Here is a 23,021-nt window from a genome sequence, read left to right as displayed (position 1 = left end):
TTGGCTTCTGCCTTTCCAGACTGAGATCATAAGTTGCTCCACCCTCACACCCAGTCCCTCCTCCATCCATTTGCCATCTCTCTTCTCTGGGCCAATCCCACCTCTGTGTCAGGCTGAGCAGTGGCTGTCCACCCGACTGGGCATCAGTATCACCTGGGGAACTTTCCTGAAACCACAGATGCTCAGTCCCCACGCCCTGCAGATTCCAATTCTCTGTGGTGTTGGGTGGGTCCTGGGCCTCTGTACAGGTGGCAGCACAGGTGATTCTCATGTGCAGCCAGGGTTGAGACCCGCTGGTTTGAGTAGTAGAGGGTAGGTGTCCTCTGCTTGTATACGAGGAAATGTTTTCTGTTGTGTAAAGCATCTTGTTGGCCCTTGTCACCATGGTGAATGCCTCATGGATGGTGACAGCAACTCTCACAGCCCTTCCTGTGGTCTGGGACTTTTAAAGTCCACCTGAGTGCTTTTCCTTTCAGAGAGTGTGTGTGCATGTTTCACCCTTGCATCCAGGGATAAGTCTCCCCTGCTTGGCATTTCCCCATTGATACCTCCCAGACTCGTTACTCATCCTGTCTGTAGGGTTATTCTGCATTGTAGGCTGACATCAGGATTTGAAGGCAGAGTTTTGTCCCTGGCAAAGGTAAAGAAGACTGGGAAGAGGGTGAGCAAAGCACATTTGAACTCCAGGGAATCTTGGATTCTAGATCCTGACATGAAAGGCCCTGTTGGCCTGTGGACATGCGTGGTGGAAACCCAGGAGACGGTGTGAAGAAGGGCTCTCACCTTTGTGTGGTGCAGTTGACATTTTGATTGTTCTCTTTGGCGGGAGTGGGGCTGTCCTGTGCGTTGCAGGATGTTTAGCAGCACAGTAGCATCCTTGAACCTACTCACTAGTCGCCAGTAGCACACACCTCCCCTCACTCCCAGGGTCATCATGACAGCAGAAAAAGTCTCCTGACATAGCTTCTGGGGAGTGGGGGTGGGGAGGTTGCAGAATCGCCCCCAGGTGAGAGACTCACTGGTATTGATGGTGGGGACACAGCCTTCGGTCCTCATAGAGAACTGGGTTTGTGTTTTAACTCCGCTGTCCACTCTGAGTCATTTGGGGCAAATTTCTTAACCTCTTTGAGCCCCAATTTCCACACCAATAAAATGGGAATAATGATAACCATACCCACCTAGTGGTTGCCGTGAGCATTGAAGGAATGAGTGCACATGCATTACTTAGCACCAATCTCTGCTCATAGTAATAAACACTCAGGTCACTGTTTTTACTACAGTGCACTCTGCTCTGGACACATTCAGCTTAAGGGTTCAGCAAAGTCTCCATTGTGTGGGTGAACCTGCCCCACTCAGAGTTGGCCCTGGGCTGAGCCCCTGGCAGGAGACCAGCAGGGCCTGGGCTCTGGGTCCTCCTCAGTTCTGTCCTGCCTGTCACTTAGTGATGTCAGGGATCCCAGCCTGGGCACTACAGACATCTGGGGCCAGGTAATTCTCTGTTGTGGGCGGTTGCCCTGTGCACTGTAGGATCTTAATCAGGATCCCTGGCCTCTACCCCACTAAATGCTAATAGCACATCCCCCTCCTCATCCCCACCAGTCATGACAGCGGAAATGTCTCCGTCGCCAGTGTCCCCCCAGGGGCAGAGTTGCTTTCAGTTGAGAACTACTGATTTAAAATAAGCCTGACCAGGTATGAGTCGAGAGATTTTCAAGGGTGGTTTGGCTTCTCTCAGTTTGCACCTTGTTGACTTAAAACCTAGCCTCTGAGAGGATGAGGTGCAACTGAATTTTTATTGGTTAGCTAGAACTGAAATAGTTGGAACCTATCCTAAACAACTTTTGGAAAATTTCTCGTGAATTTATGATGAAAACTAATTCTGGGATTTTTGCTGAGAGCAGAATGTGTGCTTTCACCTCCACTGTGCCTCCTGTATCTGTAGCAGAAGGGGCCTGATGGTACCCAAGGGGTGTCCAGGCTGCAAAATCTTACTCTCTGAAGAGACTTTCCATTTTGTCCAGGATCCTGCGTATAGACAGAAAAGCCCTCACTGGGCTTCTGCAAAACGTTTCAAACAAGTCTTCAGCCTGCCTCTCTGTTTACCGGAAAATGGGATTTTCCCGGCACCCTCGTTCATTCATTAGGTGTTAGGGTCAACCTGGGTCTGGTGTGTGCTCCTCCTCTGAGGTGGTCGGAGTGAGCAGAAGCAGCAGGAATGGGGTGAGCTTCGAGTGGCATTTGGAGGAGCTTGGGGTGGAGAAGGGGGGTTGAATTCTGCCCTCCTACGTGAGTTCAGACAGTGAATAGGCCTGGGTGTAGTGGGAGATGAGGGCCATTTGGGGAAAGTTGAGATGCATTTGGGGAATCTGAGAAGAGAGCACCATTCCTCAAAGCTTACCAGAGGACCACAAAACTGCAGAGATGGCTGGTATTGGCTTGGCTGGGCATTTGGTAGCTCTCCATGGTACTTTGAAGCAATCGTGAGGCAGTTGGGCTTGCATCATTATCTATTCAGGGTCTAGTGGTGATGTTTTCTTTGTTTTAAGGGGTGCTGGTGGAGTGGTGTTCTGTTTGACTCTGCACTATGCAGTAGAGAATGACGTGGCCTGGGACTTCAGGGTAAAGCTCCTCACCACCACCTTCCACATGTCCACAGTTTGCTTCCTCCTCAGTAGTCTTGGCACTTAGAGCTGCCACACAGCACTAGCTATGGATCTCAGCCCTGGATGGGCTTCACACTTGTTTAAGGAGGTTGTCAGGGAAAATCAAAACTGCTGCCTGGGCTACACCATTGGAGATGGTTCCAGGAGTTCTAGGGTGTCTGTAGTTTTAAAGAGCTCCACAGATGTTTAACAACATGAAGCCAGAGTTGAAAACCACAGGCAGAAGTTGCAAACTTGCTTGAAGGGCAAGCAGACATATTTACTTTGGCCCATTTAGGTTTTTGTTTGTAATTAGGAGCCAACACTTAACATTCTGAGATTTCAGAGGGGAAAAAAATGGTATTTCTGATTTCTCTCAGAAAACAGCAACCACCCTTGGCCTGCATTCTTGCACAGCAGTCATTTGTCAGTGCTAAGGAACAGCTGTGCGTGTGGATAGATTAGATTGGATACTGTGGTCTCCGCCATGTTACTTGGGGCCTAGCCCACTTCCTTCTCTTCCAGTGCCTGTGACCTTGGTTGGTATTTGGGTTTCAATCCTATTTTACAAACTCCTAGACTCTGCATTCTCTACACTTAGCGTGCTCTTTAGCTAGAACCTTAGCATAAAGCACCTTATGGTCTGTAATTTAGGATTTAGTGTCCTTGGAATGCCAGAACTCAGATAGCATATGGCAGCGGTTCTCAAAGATGGTCCGGGGCCCTGCAGTCCTCAAGACCTTTTCAAGGGGACTGCAAGTTCAAAACTATTTCATAACAACACAAAGACATTATCTGCCCTTTTTTTCACTCTCATTCACTTGAAAATGGACAGTGGAGTTTTTTTCCAGAGGTTATTAGATGTGTGATATACCAACAGATAAACTATAGAAGCAAATAAGAGAATTCACGCCGGGCACAGTGGCACACACCTGCAGTCCTAGCTGCTCGGGACGCTGAGGCGGGAGGATCTCTTGAGCCCAGGAGTTCAAAGCCAGCCTGGGCAACATAGCAAGGTCCCCTCTCCTTAATAAAAAAAAAAAAAGAGAGAGAGAGAATTCAGCTATCTTCTATTAAGCCAGATGTTAAAGAGATTTGTCAAAATGTAAAATAATGCCACTCTTCTCACTGATTTTAAGTACTTATTTTTCATAAAAATATGTTATTTAACTAAACCTTTCTGGAGTTTATTATAATCTTAAGAGGTCAGGAGATCGAGACCACGGTGAAACCCCATCTCTACTAAAAATACAAAAAAATTAGCCGGGCGTGGTGGCGGGCGCCTGTAGTCCCAGCTACTCGGAAAGGCTGAGGCAGGAGAATGGCGTGAACCCGGGAGGCGGAGCTTGCAGTGAGCCGAGATTGCGCCACTGCACTCCAGTCTGGGCGACAGAGCGAGACTCCGTCTCAAAAAAAAAAAAAAAATCTTAGGTATTTTGAAATTGTCTTAGGTTTGATTTCTAATATGGTGTCAATAGTAGCTACATCCTACATTTCTAAAAGCTCTTGGGGATGTTCAGTCATTGACAAGCGTGGAAAGGGGTCCCGAGACCAGGAAATTTGAGAAGCACTGGCATGTGCTAGCAGAGCCTCAGTGTACAGTGTGGGTTTCTCTGCTGCCTCGCCAACATCGGGAGAATTCTAAAGCAGGGCTGACCAGCAGGTTCCCGTTGGCAACTTGTGGCATGGTTGGAAGCACCTGGATTGGCTGTCCTTGGTTTGTGTCTTGCCTTCTGCCCTAGAACCATGGGCAAGTTGTCTGACATTAGCTCTTGCATCTGTAAAATGGGAATGATGATACGTAAGTCTGAGGATTGTGGTGTGAGAGAGAATAGACTTCTGGTAATTGACCTACTGGAATGTGGAGGTACATGTCAGTTACTCCTAGCCGTGATTCTCCTAATTGGATGCCTGAGTAGAGAGAAAGCACCCTGTGAGTTATACCAGGGTTTTTCCACCTCAGTATTCTTGACATTGGGGCTGGTGGTGGCCATCTTGTGCATTGGAGGATGTTGGGCAGCCCCTCTAGCCTCTACTCATGTGATGCCATAGCACCCACTCATCCCACCCATCCACTCCCAGTCATGAGAAGATAAAAGGTCTCCAGACACTTTCCAGTGTCCCCTTAGTGGCAGAATTGCCCCCACTTGAGAACCATTTGGTTATGGGATTTCATTGACACCCAAGAGACTTTGTGTTCCATAGTTATCTAACCTACTGAGGTCCTAGGAGCCTGTACACATTTAAAGTCACAGTCTGAGTGGGGAGGGAGAGAAGCGGTGAATCCCAGAAGCCGGGGTTGGGGGGTCACCCTGGTTTGTGCCATCTAATCTTGGGGATTTATTTTGGTGTATAATGTGAGTTAGAGATCCAGCTCAATTTTTTTGCCCAAGATTAATGCAAGGTTTCTTGCCCTCAGCTCAGTTGACATTTGGACTTGGGTCACTTGGTGGTAGGGCACTGTTCTGAGCCTCCTAGGATGTTGGTCAGCATCCCTGGTCTCCATCCACTAGATGCCTGTAAGTTTCCTCCCCACCCCCACAAACATGACAGCCACAATGTCTCCAGACTTTGACCAGTGTCCCCAGGGAGATGAAGTTACTCCTGGGTGAGAACCACTGGTCATAGGATCAAAGGAACCTACCCAGGAATAAATTAATTGACAGCTAGAGTTTAAGGCCCCTCCTCCCAACCTTATTTTTCTATTCTGGCCTTTTGGCAGCTAAGTAGGCCTCAATGGACGTCATATCCCTCTTGAGGAAGAACTGTCTTTTCCTTGACCTTTAACACTGCCTCTGGTCCAGGGTGAGGACCTGACAGAATGTAAGGGCTGGGAAGAACCTTCAGGGATGCCTGAAGGATGTCTAGGAGTTCATGCTTGTCCTTCTCGGTAAGTCAATAAACTCGAGGTAATGGGCACTCGTTCTCCCCTGAAAACTGACCCGCATAGGGCACTGCATTTCGCTGTTGCTGTTTATGGTGTTCAAAGAAAGGGAGGAAATTCTAGAGACAGTAGTAGTTACTCCATACACATGTTTAGAAGGCAGGCCTTGCCTTTTGCAGTAAGTTTAAAATGCCTTTGCTAAATTAAACTCCCCCAGGTTTGCCACAGAGAATTTTGGGAACTTGTTTACCCAGAATTAATTCGCGCATTGCATCTGTGAGAGCAGAGCGTGAGTGGAAAACGGTCCTTGAGAACTTGCCTTTCTCCAGGGGAGCGGGTGAGAAAACAGGCGGTTACCCTCTGCTCAGAGGAGAGAGGATGTTTTGCAGCATTGATGGTGATGGCCACTGGGTCCTAAGAGTTCAGAGCCTGGGCCCCAACCTTTACACTGGAGAAATCCAGATTCCTCAGCATGGCCTGCAAGGCTGAACGTCCTGTGGGCTCCACCCAGCCCTTCCTGTCCTCCTCCCCTCCAAACATGGGCCTCCAGGCTCTTCCTTTCCTTAGAACTTTTGACTTGGGGTCTCCTCTGCCTGGGATCCCCTGCCTTCACCTGGCTCATCCCTGCTCACCCTTCATGTGTGAGCTTCAGTGAGTCCTTCCCCATTCACTCACTCTCTCCCACCATCCTGTGGTATTTTCTCTGCAGCACCCAGCTCCAGAACCACCCAGTTATCTCTGCACACAGCAGGTACTTGTTTGTTTTCTCTTTCCCAGTAGAGAGCTGCGGCCTTGTCTGCCATTTCTTTCCTGTCTCCAGTGGCAAGCTCGGCGCCTAGCACAAGTCTGTGCTTGGTAGATCCTGCTGGCGAGAGCAAGGCTTGGCCGCTCGGCTCGGCCTGCCTTCAGATCCCACCTGTTTCCTGTGACCTCAGAAGGGCTCAGGCATTCCGAGCACCTGAGCGTTTGCCTTGAGTGTCCCAGCCGTGCAGGCAGCTCTTGGATCCAACCATTCCACCCCCTAAAGGGGGTCAGACTCTGACGCATTTGTCATTGCCGGGCACTGGCAGCTGTCCTTGAATCCAAGGCCCATGCTTTAAGGTGGCATCAATGTGTTTGCAATCTTCCGAGTATAATAATGCTACCAGTGCCAGTGTGGAATCATCCTGTGTGCCAGCTACTTCCCCAAACACGGCATGTGCAGCATTTCATTTCATCCTTGCCGAAGCTGCCTGGGGTGAAATAACAGCCCTGATATGCAAATGAAGACATTGTGCTGGAGGTACATTGTCTCATCTGGGATCCCAACCACAAGTAAGTGGCCAGGGCAGGTTTGAACACACACAAAGACCAAAGACCAGAGCCTGCGCTCTCCAGTATCATCAGTTTTGCTCTGCTGCCTGAGCATAAATTCTGTAGTTCTCGGATTTCCTTCTCGTAAGCTTCCGTGTAGAGAGGAGGGGATTTCTGTTGTCTCTACTGGAACTTTCCCGAGTCTTCAGCCACTTGCATGTTACCTCAGCTGTGTTGGTGTCACACCACCTAGTGGCGGAACAGAAAAGTGCCGTTAAAGCTGGATCCTCCATCTCTCCATACAGTTTTTTCTTTTTTCTTTCTTTTCTTTTCTTTCTTTCTTTCTTTTTTTTTTTTTTTCTTGAAACAGAGTCTCACTCTGTCGCCCAGGCTGGAGTGCAGTGGTGCTATCTCGGCTCACTGCAACCTCCACCTCCCGGGTTCAAGTGATGCTTGGGTCTCAGCCTCCTGAGTAGCTGGGATTACATATCCCACCAGGCCCAGCTAATTTTTGTATTTTGGGTAGAGACAGGATTTCACCATGTTGCCCAGGCTGGTCTCAAACTCCTTTCCTCAAGTGATCCACATGCCTCGGCCTCCCAACATGCTGGGATTACAGGCATGAGCCACTGTGCCCAGCCATCCATACAGCTGTAGGCAGAGTTGCTGACTTTGTATAACTTTATGGGGTTTCTGTTCAGAAGTGCAGGTTCTGCCCCCAGGGGCTTACTGTCTGGGTGGCGCAGGAGTGGAGGCTTAGAAGGGTTTGGCTGCAGGGCTGATAAAGGTAGAAATAAAGAAGGCATAATGTGGCCTGGCCCTCATGGGGTGGAGTGGGATATGAGGAGGATGTCATGGAGATGTGCCTATGATAAATGAGACTAGATATGTAAAGTACCTACCTCGGAGTCCAGTAAAGGCCTTTTAACAAATGCCTGTTGCCCCTGCAATGCTTGTTGGAAGTGTAAGTATCTGGTGGTGAGATGAGAGTGGTGGAGATTGGCTTGGAGTTCGGTAGTTGAAGGTAATGCCAAGATGATGAGCATTCCAGAAAGAAGTACATAAAATGTAAGATATCATCAGCTCCAAAAAGTGTGTCCCCATAATCTCCATGAGACCAGTTGAAAGTTATAGAAATATATTCGAGTATTGAGAAAAGAATGGAGTCATCCAGGGTCCCACCGCCTTCCACTAGCTGGGCTGGAGAACCCCAAGCATGCCATACACGGAGATCCGCAGAGGCATCACCTAGCAACTGCATGTTTGAGATCAGTTCCATTCTGTACCAAAGAATCAGTTGGAGGACAGACCTGACACGTCAGTGACAAATTTACCTTTGTGCTGTGGCACAGAACTGTTTATAATAGTTTCTGAAAAAATAAATGACTTGAAGGGTTGTGATCATGTCACCAGATTACAGGAGTTGCCACATTTTAATAGACTGTTATTTGTGTTGGCGAGATGCTTTCCATATTTTTTTCACAGGTAAGAAGATTAAGACATATCAGCCCAGGATTAAAGCTAATTTTATACAGGTACCTTGCTGACAGTTTGGTCAGGAGTTCTAAGTCGCTTTCTAGATGAGGGCAGTTTCTTGGCAGGTATTTGAGTCATCAGTCAGGAGGCGAATAAACAGAAAAAGCAAAGATATTCCAGATTCTCTCCTATATGTGTTTTCCTGGGCCTACGTAGTTTCTTCTATTTAGTTTTAGCGGGAGATCTTCCATGACAGGCTGGAGACAGCCATGGGCCGGTGGGGAGGCAAAGCTTACTGCTAGGCAGGGCTGCCCTTGCTTCTTTGTAAATTATTCTCTGCAGCAGTGAGGAAAGAAAGTTTATATGGAAGAAGAGAGAGGCGGAGGCGAGAGTGTGGTGTTGTCAGCTTAGATTCTGAATACATTACGCAAAGCATTCCAAGGCCGAACATTTGACAGACGAAGACAGAAAGCAGCTTGTGTCACCATTGAGTGTGTGCCTTGGAATATGTCTTTGATCCTTGTCTTGACAACCTTAAAGGATTTCAGTCTTGTCGGGAATCAGCCATTGGGATAATCACACTGTGTTGGCTGAGGCAGGTGGTCATGTGACCTGCGGGAAGCCTTGCACTGACCCCGGAACTCATGACTAGCCCCCTAGTTTGGTTCGTGCTCCTCCATAGGTGCTTATCCAGAATAGCAACTAACAGCTACTTTATTCCTGCTGCCATTTCTCTAAAGGGAAGAGTGTATGTGTCGTAGCTCTGAGGCCTACCTGCGCAGAAAAGGTGAGAGGAAGCAAACTGCAGTCCCAGGTAACTCCTCCCTTTTGCACACGTAGTTCTTGGCCAGCAGTGGAGTGGAGCGTGGCGCTCAGGAGCCTGGGCCCGGGCTTCAGAGTCGGCCCACCTGGCCCGAAGACCCAGGCCCAACTCCAACAGGTCGCTTGACCTGATTATCCGTTTCCTTTCCTGTGAAAGGATGTTGGTGTAAGCCACCTCCTAAGGTGGTTGTGGAGATTCAGTGACATGATGCAGATAAAACCTAACACATAAAGAAGTGCTCAAAGAACGCTGGCCACATATATGAAACCATCACGCATCTGGGATACCCCATTTGTGGATGCCTTTGCTGTGCATCATGGCAGAAGCTAAGATAAGTCTAAGAGGTAGAACAGGATTCTACAACCCTTCTTCATCTGGAGGGTTGGGAAACTCACCTTTCTCCCCTGGCCCACTGCTGGGGTTCAGCCCAGCTCCTTGCTTTCTCCTTTCCTTGCTTGCAGTAGGCTGCAGAGACCTCACTCCTTTCCTTAAGTCTGGGAAGCCCCCACCACCCACCCTGTCCCAAGGGGCTCTACAGCACCCTCTCCCCTCCTTGCTGCCTCTGAAATAGACACAGAATTCATTTTGTCATCAAAGTTTTGCCACCAGTCAGTCTCTTGGCAGGAAAAATACAGATAAAACCTTTGAGTCCTGGTCCCTGGAAGCTGCTTGTAGAGGTGCTACCAGGAAGCCTGCTATTTAACTCTCACATGTGGGCTGTTGAAACCGCCCTCCTCCTTTCACTCTCCTTACTCTTTGAAGAGGCAGTATCTGGGCCCTTTCCCTAGACAAAGATGCTATCCACCAAATTACAGAGGTGACTTCATCAGGGTTCAGGGTGAGGGTTTTATGGACTTCGCACACACACCCTCAAGCCACCTGGGTCCCAGGTCGGTCATTTCTGCTTTAGAGGAAGGGCCCACCTCCTCAAGCTCCCCACCTCCTCAGAGACCTACTGCCCCCTGCAAGGAGAACAGTTCCTCTAGGGTCAGGAGGAAGCCTGTATCCCTCCAGGGGAAGAGACCCCCTTCCACCGGGACCCCCACCTTCATTGCAGCGATCTTTGGCTCTTTCCTCGAAAAAGCTGTCATAGGAACTGCTTCAATTTGATTGGAGTTTCCTTCCTAGGAGCTTCTACACTGACCCATGCAGGTGTAAATGTGCAGACCTCAGACCCCAGGGAAGGATAGAGGTGCCCCCCCACCCCCACCGCCTCCACTTAGCTCCTTTTGCCCCAAGCTGGCCTGTTTTCCAGTCTGTCCCCAAGACATGTCCCAAGCACTAGCACAGTACTAGGCTTGCTGCATGTGCTACCCTGACGTGGTTCCTCCAGCACTCCTCACTCTGCTGCTGTGTGCTTCCCTGTTCCTGGTCACGTGACCAAATACTGCTTGTCCTTCTGTCCAGACAGCCCCTCTCCCAGCAGCCTTTCCTGATTCACTCCCTTCACAGCCTCACTGGTTTGGAAGCCCCAGCTCTATGTTCCCAGGGCCTGCTGTACCTCCCCTGTGTCATATGTTCACATAAGGTGTGATGGGCGCTCTAGACAGATAGGGACATGTCTCCCTGTGTCACTGCTGTGTCTCCAGAGGCCGACGCACTGCTTAGTGCACAGTGGGTGCTGGGATGTGTGGAATTGCTGAGCGAATATTAGGATTGAATCTTCTCATCCTCTGCAGCTGGCTGAGTGGTTCCCAGGCTCAACTAGGTGGGACAGAGCACCCTGACAGCCATAGCCACATGAGGATGACTGGGTGGAGGTTGGGGGGCAGGGCCAAGCAGGTCTAAGGGGTTCCCAACATCTGGCAGAAATTGGGAAGGAGAGCAGAGATGGCCAAGCTTCCTGTGCTGGGGCTGGCTTGCTTCTTAGCCTGTCTGTGCTCATCGCTGGGGCTGCAAAGACCAGGACCAGGACACCGGCCCTGTCCTGGGGAATCCCAGCTGGTCCCATTTTGCATCTGAGCCTCACAAGTGGGTTGAGGGTAGCAGGGGACGGGAGGGAGAGCCAGCACTGTGGGCCCGGATGCCAGCAGGGGCTCACTCCTTTCAGTTTCTGGCCAGGCCATCTTGCCTTGCTGTTTTCCTGGGGGACCGGGGCAGCAGGGGACTCTCCCTGGCCCGGGTCTGTGATCGTCACAGGATCACAGTTGTTGGGCTCAGGCTGGGTGCCGTCTGGGCATGTGAGCTGAGGAGGGTTGCAGGGTAGAGGATGCTGGATGGGACGAGGGTTTTGAATTCAGCAGTAGCCATGTGGAACTTGGTGTGCAGTGCCTCAGAAAGCCATGGTGAGGCCAGAGAGGAAGTATGTGGTGGGCCAGAGCAGCACCTCACATGTTGTTTGAGGTGACTTGTGTCCAAGGAGGAGGGGCTCAGAATCTCCCCCACTTCACACACCAGTGTTGTCCACAGTGGTCCATGAAACGTCATTCTCAGGCCTCATCATGGATGTCCCTGGAAATGGGACTCCCTGGTCAAATAACTTTGGGAAGCATCTGGTCAAATGAGTTTGTTAACTTCCTCTCTGGTTTTGAGACAAGGTCTCACTCTGTCACCCAGCCTGGAGTGCAGTGGCACAATCATGGCTCACTGCAGCCTCTAACTCCTGGGCTCAAGCAGTCCTCCCACCTCGGCCTCCCGAGTAGCTGGGACTACAGGAGTGCGCCACCATGTCTGGCTATTTATTTTTTGTAGAAATAGGGTCTCATTATGTTGCCCAGACAGGTCTTCAACTCCTGGGCTCAAGTGATCCTCCCTCGTCAGCCTCCCAAGTGGTGGGATTACAAACATGAGCCACTGTGCCTTTATTGGTTTTCTAATCTCTTAATATACTGATGTGTAAAGTCAGTCTCCAGACAGACTGCATTTTTACAAACTAGGTTTCAACAGGGAGCATGTTACAAGACCAAAAACAAAAACAAAACCTAACCACTTGGTTGACAGATTCTGGGTCAAATAGTCTGCATTTGATTCCTGTTTTAATATTAAAGGTCTTCATGGTGGGTCTCTGGAAATCTCCAGTGGTGATTTTCCCTTGACCTGTGAAAGAAAAGCTGGGCTAGGAATTGAAGCAGGTTGTTGAAGGCCTCCCTACTTCTGGCTGTCTGTCCATTCCCCAAACTTGAGTTGGAGGTAGCTGAACACATGCTGCTTCCTCACTGATATAGCCAGAATCAGCCTGGTGATAGGGAATGGTTACGAACAGCAACCCGTGCCTCTGGTGGTCGGGGGCAATGGGGCGGTCCTGCCTGGAATGGGGCTTGTGTGTGTTGTCTGTTTGCAATAGCTGTGCTGATTTGCAGTTGATCAACCTTTGGTCTGAGTAGAAATGCAGCGTGAGTAACTGACGCTCTGTGTTTTGGGTGGAGATGTGACTAAAGCTCATTTCTACCTGTTAGTGCAGTGGCTGGATCAGTCATGAATGCCAGACCTGCCATCAGCAGGGGTCCCAATGGGCCGAGATGGGCCAAGTTCATCTCCTATTGCTGTATCCTGTTGGTTCCGTTCCTCTGGAAAGCCCTGACCATGCCTCCCTGGGTCCTAGTCCTTGTGACATGTGACATTTCATTCACTCCCTAATTGCCGGTTGACTGCCTGTTAATTGTGAGGCTCTGTGTTTGGCACAGAGAGTACAGAGGGAAACAGAACAGACGAGGCCCCACTTTCTAGAACTTACATCTGGGGTAGATGCTGTCACTACACACCGGTCTGGGAGTGCCAGGGCTCCACAGTGCCTGGTCACCAAGTGCAAACACGTCCCTCCCTTTCAGTCAGATGTTTTCCCCTGAAGCGTCTGCCCTCAGCTTCCTGTTCTCCACTCTTCCTGTGGCGCCCTGCACAGAATGAGGGCTTAGTAAATATTTGTGAGTGCATAGCAGCTGGTGTTGTGTAGATGAACGACAGAGAGAGGGCCTAGTTCAAACACTCATTGCAGGGTGTTGATGCGGTGTGCGCTGGGTGATAGGCTGTTCCAGCTGCTGTGGCCATGGTCTCTGCATGCCCTGTGGCAGGATATAAGGCCTGCTCGGGAGGGAGTGCAGCAGGGCGGGCACGCCTCTCACAGTGGGAGCTTCCTGAAGGAGATGGTGTCCGTGCAGGAGTAAGCACTGGCCATGGAAAACAAGGTGAACCACGGGCTCTTGGTAGTGGGACTAAACCAAGCAGAAGTCCAGAAGTGCACCCTAAGTGTGGGACGTGCAGGGACAGTGGGCTTTTCAGTGCCACCACAGTGGGAGGTGGAGGGTGAGTGGCTGGGTGTGGCCTGTCTCAAGGCGCTCAGCCTCTAGTCTGGGAGACACTGCAGTTTTGTTTTGTTTTGTTTTTCTTTTTATTTTTTTTCGAGACAGAGTTTCGCTCTTGTTGCCCAGGCTGGAGTGCAATGGCACAATCTCAGCTCACCTGCAACCTCTGCCTGCCAGGTTCAAGCGATTCTCCTGCCTCAGCCTCCTGAGTAGCTGGGCTTACAGGTGTGCGCCACCATGCCTGGCTCAGTTTTTGTATTTTTAGCAGAGATGGGGTTTCTCCATGTTGATCAGGCTGGTCTCGAACTCCCGACCTCAGGTGATCCGCCCACCTCGGCCTCCCAAAGTGCTGGGATTACAGGCATGAGCCACCGCGCCCGGCCGACACTGCAGTTTTTGTTTTGTTTTGTTTTTTTGAGACGGAATCTCACTCTGTCGCCCAGGCTGGAGTGCAGTGGCACAACCTCGGCTCACTGCAGGCTCAGCCTCCCCAGTAGCTGGGAGTACAGGTGCCCGCTACCATGCCTAGCTAATTTTTTGTATTTTTAGTAGAGACAGGGTTTCACCGTGTTAGCCAGGATGGTCTCGATCTCCTGACCTCGTGATCTGCCTGTCTCGGCCTCCCAAAGTGCTGGGATTACAGGCATGAGCCACTGCGCCCGGCCAACACTACAGTTGTAAGTGTGCATTTCATGATAGTGCTTCTGGCTGCTCTGTGGAGGCCAGATCTAAGGGAGTGAGAGTAGAGGCAGAGAAGGAAAGGAGGGCTGAATGGTGGCAGGGATGGATACAGGAACAGGAGATGGGAGGCAATTGCGGAGGATCTGATTGGACGTTACCCTGGCTTTCTGTTCTCTGGGGGGTTCCTTTCAGAGCTCGACCCTCACGTCCCCTTCCATAGCCTCCCTCTGTCTCCAGCTGGGTCACATGTCCAGGCACAGGGCAGGGTTGTTGCTCCATCAGAGGGTCCCTCTCCTGGCCCATGCCCCCCAGCCCTGCTCTGTGTCCAGAAGGCTCCAGGCAGGACCTTGGCACCACAGCCAGCCTAGGCCTCCCATAGTTACTCAAATGGCTGCAGTCCCTTCCGTGCACCTGCAGATCCACTGACAACACAGTTCTCATCACCAGCACGCACTCCTCTCCCGTCCAAATGGTGCTCTCTGTTCTAGCCCTTCCTTACTAGCCTGGCACCAAGTGTCTTCGCCTCACATTTTCACTAATGTCCCCCTCCCTTCCCCCTTCATGAAGTGTTTGTTGAATCCATATAGTGTGCCAAGTACTGTTCTCAGGCCATGGGGTACCCAGGGGAACAAAGCAGTCTCCGATCTCATGGCGTTTATATCTTAATGGGTGAGACAGACCATAAACCCATCAATATGGAGTGGATCAGGCAGTGACACTTGCTATGAAGAGAAAGCAAGCATCTTAGTGTCACTTTGAGGCCTGTCCAAGGTCTCTTCCACAGATGCTGGAGTGCAGCGTGTGTGTAATCAGTCTGCAGTGGCTGGACCTCGCCTCTCTCAGGGCGGAGTCTGTTAGTGACAAGTGGCAGAAATCGAGCTCAAACTGGCTTAAGCAAAAATCAGCACGGATTGGCTTCACTGAAAAGTCTGGGGGCAGAGTTAGCTTTGGGCCAAGCTTGACTCAGGGCCGAACACAGGCCAGATTGTGTCTTCCCCCTCCCTCCGTGACTCTGCTACCCTCTGGTTGGCTCTGGTCCAAGGCCCTTCTCAGTGACATGGGATTGCTGGCAGCCTCAGGGCCATTCACCAGCAGCTCAGCAGCCCCAGGACCTCCAGCGAAAAGGCCTGGCCTTGTTAATGTGCCACGTGTTTGCCGATGCATGCGGGGCTCTCCTTGTCAGGCCTGGAGCTGGGGCTGAGCTTGGCTCCATCTGGGGGGTGGGGGGGGACAAGGGGTGGGTAACTCCCTAAAGAAAATGGGGTTGGAGAGTGCCGAGCTGGCTCAAACCCTGGCTCCTTCCTGTGCATCTTGTCACCTTGGCAGCTGGCAGGGAGGCAAATGCAGAGGTCAGGGCTGGGCTTGTGGGGTACAGGCGCAGCACCGGAAAACCTCTAGGATCCTGGTGGCAGACACGGTGTGGATACGCTGCTGCTCTGTCCCAGAGTCCCCCAGCATTCCTTTGACATCATTTATTGCCTGGTATAGGTGCATTCATTCATGTTTGTCAAGAAGCACCTGTGCGCTGTGTTGGCAAGAGGTCTGCTTAGGGAAACCTGGAAGTCTGGTTGGAGACCCATCTGACCCCCACCTGCTCCCTTGTAGCCCCTGGGTCTTGTGCACGCCACTCACCCCAGTGTTCGCCTTGGCTGTACACACTGAATCGGACCCCGGTGTGCCGAGGCTTTGGGGAGCATTGGGGGGTGGAATGTCACCATCAGTGGGCTCCCTGGCTGTGGACTGTTGCCCCAAGGTCAAGACCAGAGTCTGTCCTGCTTCTGCAGGAGTGGGATGGTATCTGTTTGGTCATCTTGGTGCTGTCCCTTTCTCTCCACCTCAGTCACTACCCACCTGGTCTCCCCACAGCCACCCTCACTCTCCCTTCCCCAAACTGTTCGCTTTCAACCTAAACCAACCTCAGGCATCCCCTTGCCTTGTATGACATTTCCCCAGGAAGTCAGCATGCCTACCGCCTGCCCCCGCCCCCATCACCCCACAAGCTGTGCCTTCAAGCTGCTGCTGCTCTCCCTTCCAGCTCTTCTTGAGACCCCAGCACAGCCCCCTCTTCTCAGGGACCTCCCCTGGACTCCAGAGTAGACCAGGTGAATGCCCAGGCAGAGTGCGTTCGTCGTGATCACGGGCAGCGCATGCTTCCTAGCTAATGTCTGGCTTCCCACGAATGGGGAGCTCTGTGAAGGCAGGGCTCTTCCCAAATCCTGCTCACTGCGGAGGCACCAGTGCGCAGCCCGCAGCGGGCACTCACCAGAGTCACAGCTGCTCTTGCGTGGCCTCCACACTGGGCCCTCAGTGCCCTGAATGGTGAAAGAGGCCCTGGGAGCACCCCCAGGGTTCATCAAAGTGCATGCAGGCCCAAGGCCATGAGGCAGGTTGGTCTGCGCCTCCTCGTGGGGTCGAGGCAGTCCTCATCTGTGCTTCCCGTGCAGGCAGCAGAAGCTGGGCTGCCACGCACTCCGGGGCTGAGTGGCACAGGGCTGTGGATCTGGCTGCCCCTGGATAGGAGACAGATGGTGTTGCGTGGGCATTACAGGCCGCCTTGCTCTTGTCCCATCAAGTGACAGAACACCTCAGAGTGTTTCTTCCTTCAGCCGCTGTGCAAGATGGATTCTCAGACCTCTAGCAACTCCAGACATCCTTTCCTCCCAAGCAGCACTCACTTAAAGATCCAGGTTGAGCGTTAGGATTTTTCTACCAGAACTGTCTGCAGAGAGCACGAGCAGCGCGGCCCTTTTTGGTTGCCCTCTGGCCTGCAAACTTTAAAAAGCCAAATTAGTCTCTAACATTTGCAACTCAGGAGGTGCCACATAAAAAGCTGGTGTCTCTGTGCCACATTCCTGCAAGGCCATGGTTGATGGCACCAAATAGCGCTGCCACACTCTCCACTGCCCTCCCACTCCCATTTACACGCCTGCTCTCAGTGAGTCTTGAAAGCTCCTTATTGATGATAAATACATACAGCAGAGGGCACACGTCACATCATTCTGGGTGCGTTTCACAAACCCAGCACACCTGTGCATCCAGGCATCCAAGTCAAGGCACTGTTCTAAGCGATTTGATGTTCTCCAGAGTTACTAGTTTTATTTATATATATGTTTAACATATTACAAACAAATGTAGCTTTGTTTACTGTATGCATATAGTGTTGGGGGGAAAAAAACTAATTTTTCTTTTTGCAGAAAAGCCTGCCATTGCTCCGCCCGTCTTTGTGTTTCAGAAGGATAAAGGACAAAAGGTAAGGGGCCGGTACGTTCTCTCTTCACTTGGTTACTCTAATTTGTTCTCTCTTTACTGAGAGTCTCTTTTCCAGGTCGCGTTGCCAAGGCCACTTCTGCCCACAGACGGGGAGACCTAAGCAGAGGCCTTTACACCTTCACGTTGAGCTTGGAGGGAAAAGGCCTGGTGGCTTTAGGTTACCATGGAGAGAGGTTAGGATGGGTCTGTTGTGGAAAGGGCTCAGAGAGTACCGTTTATTGAAACAATGTTAGAAAGCGTCTTCCTAATTCGATGATTTGTTTGAGAAACGCCCCTGTACCTTAGGAAAACCAACAGCAGAGGGACAGTAGGGGGCAAAGGGAGGAAGGAAGGTGGGGAGGGAGTCAGGGAGGGAGGGAAAGGAGGAGAGCAATGGTGGTTACGGGGGAAACAAGACCTTTAAGGCTGGATTTATTGGCCCTAACCAACTTGGCATACGTGCATTTAGAGTAATTGTTCATTTGTTTGCATTATATTTATCCCCTGTGTGTATGAGGCTGCTTCTCCCTTGGATTCCGGGTGTCTGGGTTGCAGTGTGGTTGGAAGTACCTCACCTGATTCATGGCAATGAGCTGGCAGCCTGTGGAAGGTCTGATTGGCGCGGCAGCAGGGTTCTGTGATAAGACAACGATGGATGCTATTTACCTTGAAGCCATCGGCTTCTCTCCCTGACAGATCAGTGTGGAAGGTCAGAGTTGTGTCAGAAGTTAGTTGGTGCTGTGTGGCAGTGACTCAGCTTGCATGGGGACCCCCACTATTTATCCAGAAATAATGTGTGGTCCCTCCCCACTGATGCCCAGTGACGGCACTCCCTACCTGATGCCTGCTGCAACAGTCCCACTGATGCCCAGCGGCAGCACTCCGCACCTCATACCCATTGCAGCATTTTAGAGTGACCAAGTGTTGTGCTGAATTTGGTGCATTTTGAGGATGTCTGCATCTTGTTGGTAATAACAGCATTTGAGAATCTCATCAACTCCGTTCTCCTGTGGCTTCCGTCCCCTCCCAGGCTGGAAGCCGCTCTCATGATCTGGGACTCACGGCTGCTGGTCTTAGGTCCTGTCCCAAGGCCAGCGTTTATCTTGATGTGGCCTGGTTTTCCTGAGCAATGTTGAAGTGCTCTGTGGGGATCGGGTGTGTGTTTGTGGGGGTTTGGGGAGGAGGGGAAAATGGTTCTAAACGTCTCCCAACACACCCCTCCCAGGATACCTGTGTGTTAGCCTGGACTTACCTACTAGGCTTGCAACTTTAACTCGTGAAACCTTCCCATTGTTACTTTTTTTGCTGACGAAGCAATCCAGAAACATGAAAACTTTCTTCTAGTTTTGTTTTGGTTCTCCAGGTATTTCCAAGATAAATCTGCCTCTGCTACCTCCTCTCCCTTGGGCCCTGACAAGTACAGCTTAGTGACGTGGTTTTATGATTTGTCTTTTGGAGGTTCCGTCAGTACCAAAGGACTGGCGCATTTCTCTAGTTTTAGAGAATAGTAAAGTCTCAGGAGTTGGGTGTATTAGAGCTCTGTTGGAGATGTTATAGTCATTCCTCAGGTGTTCAGTAAAATCAGGATTTTCTAGAATTTTGCATTTTATTATTATCTTTTGAACCATTTTTGGTTTAAAACAAAGGTTAGCAAATTAAGGCACAGCACTGCCACCTGTGTTGTTTTGTTTTGTTTTTTGCTGTTGTTTTATTTGTTTATGTTTTTATCTTTGAGAGACAGAGCCTCATTCTTTGGCCTAGGCTGGAGTGCAGGATCGTGATCATAATTCACTGCAGTCTGGAACTCCTGGCTTCAAGCAATCCTCCCGCCTCAGCCTTCTGAGTAGGTGGGACTACAGGCACCACCACCACAGCCGGCTAATTAAAAAAAAAATTTTTTTTTTAGAGATGGTGTCTTGCTGTGTTGCCCAAGCTGGTCTCGAACTTATGGCTTCAATCAGTTCTCCTGCGTCAGCCTCCCAAAGTGCTGGGATTGTGGGCATGAGCCAACAAGAACAGAGCCACAGCTATCCCCTTTGCGGTAGCCTGTGGCTGCTACAGCAGTAGTATTTGGACAGAGACCGTGTGGCTTGCAGAGCATTAAGATATTTAGTATCTGACCCTTTGCAGAAAACAGTTTGCCAACCCCTGGTTTAAAACAAATAATAGGGATCAGAAATTCTTTAAATCTGAATACTTTAGGGCAACCAGCAAGATGAAATAGTAACGTGTAATATTTGCTCAGATGAATTTAAAGTGCTTTTAAAGTCACTAGCTGCTGTGTCAGTACTGTTTTCACAGCTAAGGGGGTTTTGTTGCTTTGTGATTTGCAGGCTAATTTGCATGTATGACCGTCAAGGGGTCTATGCCAATTAGATAAACACGTTGGAGTTGAATTGGAAGGCTAGCCTGGAAGGCATTTTTAAAAATGCCAAGTAGGCCAGGCACGGTGGGTCACACCTGTAATCCCAGCACTTTGGGAGGCCGAGGCGGGCAGATCACAAGGTCAGGAGTTCAAGACCAGCCTGACGAACATGGTGAAACCCCATCTCTACTAAAAATACAAAACATTAGCTGGGCATGGTGGCAGATGCCTGTAATCCCAGCTACTCAGGAGGCTGAGGCAGGAGAATCACTTGAACCCGGGAACCGGAGGTTGCAGTGAGCCGAGATTGCACCACTGCACTCCAGCCTGGGCGACAGAGTGAGACTCCGTCTCAAAAAAAATTAAAAATTAAAATTAAAAATAAAATGCCAAGTATAGTTCTTATCAAAATATTGGCTCATAGCCAATTCTAAATGGACTTCTAAAAATAACTGCCCTCCAGCCTTGGGAGTTGGGCTGCCCACTACTGTCACTCGCACTTTTGTGGCACTGTCGCCGAAGAGGCATGTGGGAAACCTCTGTGCTGAGGCCAGGAGCGGGAGGAGCGTGTTTGCTTTGCTGTTGGAGGACAGTGTCCACATGGCCCTGGAGTCCTTTCTGCAGTGAGTGAGGTGGAAAGTAAACACACAGGGCGGGTGACTGGCTTTGTTTCTCTTTGGCTTTCTGGTTCAGGGCCTGCAGGGAGCAGCTGCAGTGTGTGTCAGAAGTGAGGGTTTGAGAGCCCTTCTGGTTTCATTCTCTCTTGTGGAGGTCATCAACCCATCCCTGTCTTGCTCTCCAGAAGCCGAGCTGGGAGTGAGCCGTTAGAGCTGCTGCCGTTGTTTTACTGAGGAGGTTCCCCCCCACCCTTTTTGCTTCAACATTTTATTTTGAAAATTTTCAAATCCTTGGAAAAGAGTGATACTGCAAACACTTGGGTATCTTGCCTCTGACCTCTCTGTTAACATTGCTGCCCTCAGCTCTCATACTGGAAGTTAAGCCCATGTGACATTTCTGCCCTAAATTCTTCCACGGGTGTCTCATAGGGATAAGGCCATTCTCCTGCATGGCCTTACTACCATGTTACTCCTACGAAAATGTTAATTCAGTAATATCCTCCAATATATAGTCCATGTTTTAAATTGTCCTAATTGCCCCTCATATGTCACTTATAGTGACTTTAACAACTTCTTGATCCTCACAGATCAAGAAGTCTCATCAGCTGTGGGACCAGCTGACTTACCTTTCCGTAAACGAGATCTCAGACCACCCGATGGAGTGCAAGTAAAAGAGCCCCTTCCTCTCCACCATCCCCCTCACACCATTCAAAGGAGACAGCTCTGTATGCTCAGGTTTTATTGCTGAATCATGATTCAGCATGATTTGGAGTTGAAAAGAAAGATGTGAAGCTGCCAGCCCAGGAATTTTTTGTTTTTGTTCAGAGGCAAAGCCACAGAGCGGTTTTCTGTGGGTCTCATTGATGTGCCAGATTGCACTTTAGCACACTGCAGATTGGGACCGTGGCCTGCGTGTGGGTGCCAGTGGCATCACTTAGCCTTGGGTGAGGTTGCCAAATCCTATCGTTCCAGGGTAGAAAAAGCCATGTGTGGTTTTAATTGTAGTCCTAGCGCCTAAAACGAAGCCATGGCCAGATTGGCAGCACAGGGATGTTACTGCCTTCCCATGCCTGCGCTTCCTGGGGAGGGCTCTGCTGTCTCGGCAAAACGCCTGCGTTTACATGCACCATTGTTTCCAGGGCAAAAATGAAACCTTTCTTTCTTAACTGCCTTGGATGGAGGTAGAGTTCTTTCTTTTTCTTTTTAATGTGAAGAGAATTCAAATATCCTTATGTAGACTGTTCCATTATTTGTAAAGACTAAACATTTCTTTCAGTTGCTCTCTCTCCAGAGCATTTGTTAATCTGAAGTGGGGAGGCTTTGAGGTTGTACTAGCAGAATAATGCCCATTTGGTAAAAAGAAGGCAGTTACAGAAACGCTATTTAGCAGAAAGTACAGTATCACTGAAAATGTGGTCATAGGGTGTTTAGACCTGCTTTTGAGGCTTACCGTTGGTGTGATGAGCTTAGCCCTGGTGGATGTGGTTTTTGCCAGCCATGTGTATTTTAGGATGAGGTCAAAGGCTGGCAAAATCTTGATGTCTGATTTTATCAGACATGTTGAAAAACTCCAGGCTTCACCTTTGTTCTTTAGAGCTTACGCTTCCTGCCCAGGAGAAATGCTAGGACCTGAGTAGAAAATGCTGGAATGACATTGTTAATTCTCCCTTCTGAGAGAGGAAGTGATGTAATACTTCTCAACACTTGTACGAATCATTCATCTTAACCGAAGATGACAAATTTGATCCTGTTTTGATGTCTTGATTTCCATGTTTATGACTGACTTCTTGGTCCTCTTGTTTAGCATTTTGAATTGCCATGAGGATGTTTGAATATTTACATTTCAAAAGCAGGGATTACAAAAAATTCAAGTGGTTCTAATTAGAGATAGGCAGTCCCCCACAGAGCTCTGGGTTTAATTTTTCTCTTGTGAGGTGTTAAGTCTCTCACCATAAAGTAGCAACAAACATGGGTGGCTGGACCAACCACGGTGTCCTGTGTAGGTTTAGAGAGCGGCTGGTCTGTGGATCTGCCCTGGATACAAAGAGGTGACAGTGTCCCCTTGATTACTTTTGAGATGTGAAGATTGCTTTTGCTTTCTTAGGAATTTGTGCACATTCTCTTACATCCTCTTTCTGTAGCTCCTTTCCTCCTCCCGGATCACTGCTTTTTAAGTAGTGCCCAAACCCCATCTAAAGAGGTCAGCCACTTCACACCCAGAAGAAACACAGCCACGTCCACAGGGAGACGGGGCAGCCCTGTAGTCATGTAGGTCACCGAGTGCGAGGAATGGCTCCATGTCGTTGGACGATGCCAAGAGGGAGGTTTGGGGACTGGAGGGACACCAGGTGTTTAACCCATTTCTCAAGAAAAGTCTTGGAGTTATGGCCACAGAGCTCTCAGCCCATGGAAGCCCTGCCGGAGTCCCAAGAACCACCTTAAAGGATGCCGGGTGTGTACTGTGGGGAGGAAGACTTCCAGAACCGGCTACTCTCACCTTGGCAGCTTTCCAAATGAGCCCTTGCCCGGGGTGTTGAGGATGCACCTGGGAGAATCCTAGGCCGAGGGGCTCTGCGGATGTGCCCCCCTCCTTCATCTGAACTACCCGCCTGCCACTGATGCAAAAACCAGCTCTCAGTGTCTGTGTCACCCCAAACCTGCACTCACTGAGGTGGGAAAGCACTTTCTGGATCCTGGGTGTAAGCAGAACAAATGGAAAGTGCTAGAAGAACTGTAGCGAGAGGCAGAAGCCC

At 50.1% G+C, this 23,021-nt stretch overlaps 1 protein-coding gene across 11 annotated transcripts in view; it reads left to right on the top strand.

Moving 5' to 3' along the window:
* Positions 1 to 23,021, top strand: part of RANBP3 (RAN binding protein 3) — a 62,262-nt gene that overhangs the window by 3,274 nt on the left and 35,967 nt on the right. For 7 of the 11 annotated variants that reach the window (XM_030807677.1, XM_030807676.1, XM_030807674.1 and 4 more), the window contains exon 2: positions 17,232 to 17,287. The exons of the other annotated variants lie outside the window; for them this stretch is intronic. In XM_030807677.1, the coding sequence (XP_030663537.1) occupies positions 17,232 to 17,287 (56 nt within the window). The remainder of the gene's footprint in view (positions 1 to 17,231; positions 17,288 to 23,021) is intronic. 11 annotated transcript variants of the gene reach the window in all.

Source organism: Nomascus leucogenys, unplaced genomic scaffold (assembly GCF_006542625.1).
Source record: "Nomascus leucogenys isolate Asia unplaced genomic scaffold, Asia_NLE_v1 Super-Scaffold_241, whole genome shotgun sequence".
Lineage (NCBI taxonomy): Eukaryota > Metazoa > Chordata > Mammalia > Primates > Hylobatidae > Nomascus > Nomascus leucogenys.
This window is presented reverse-complemented; position numbering and strand designations above follow the sequence as displayed.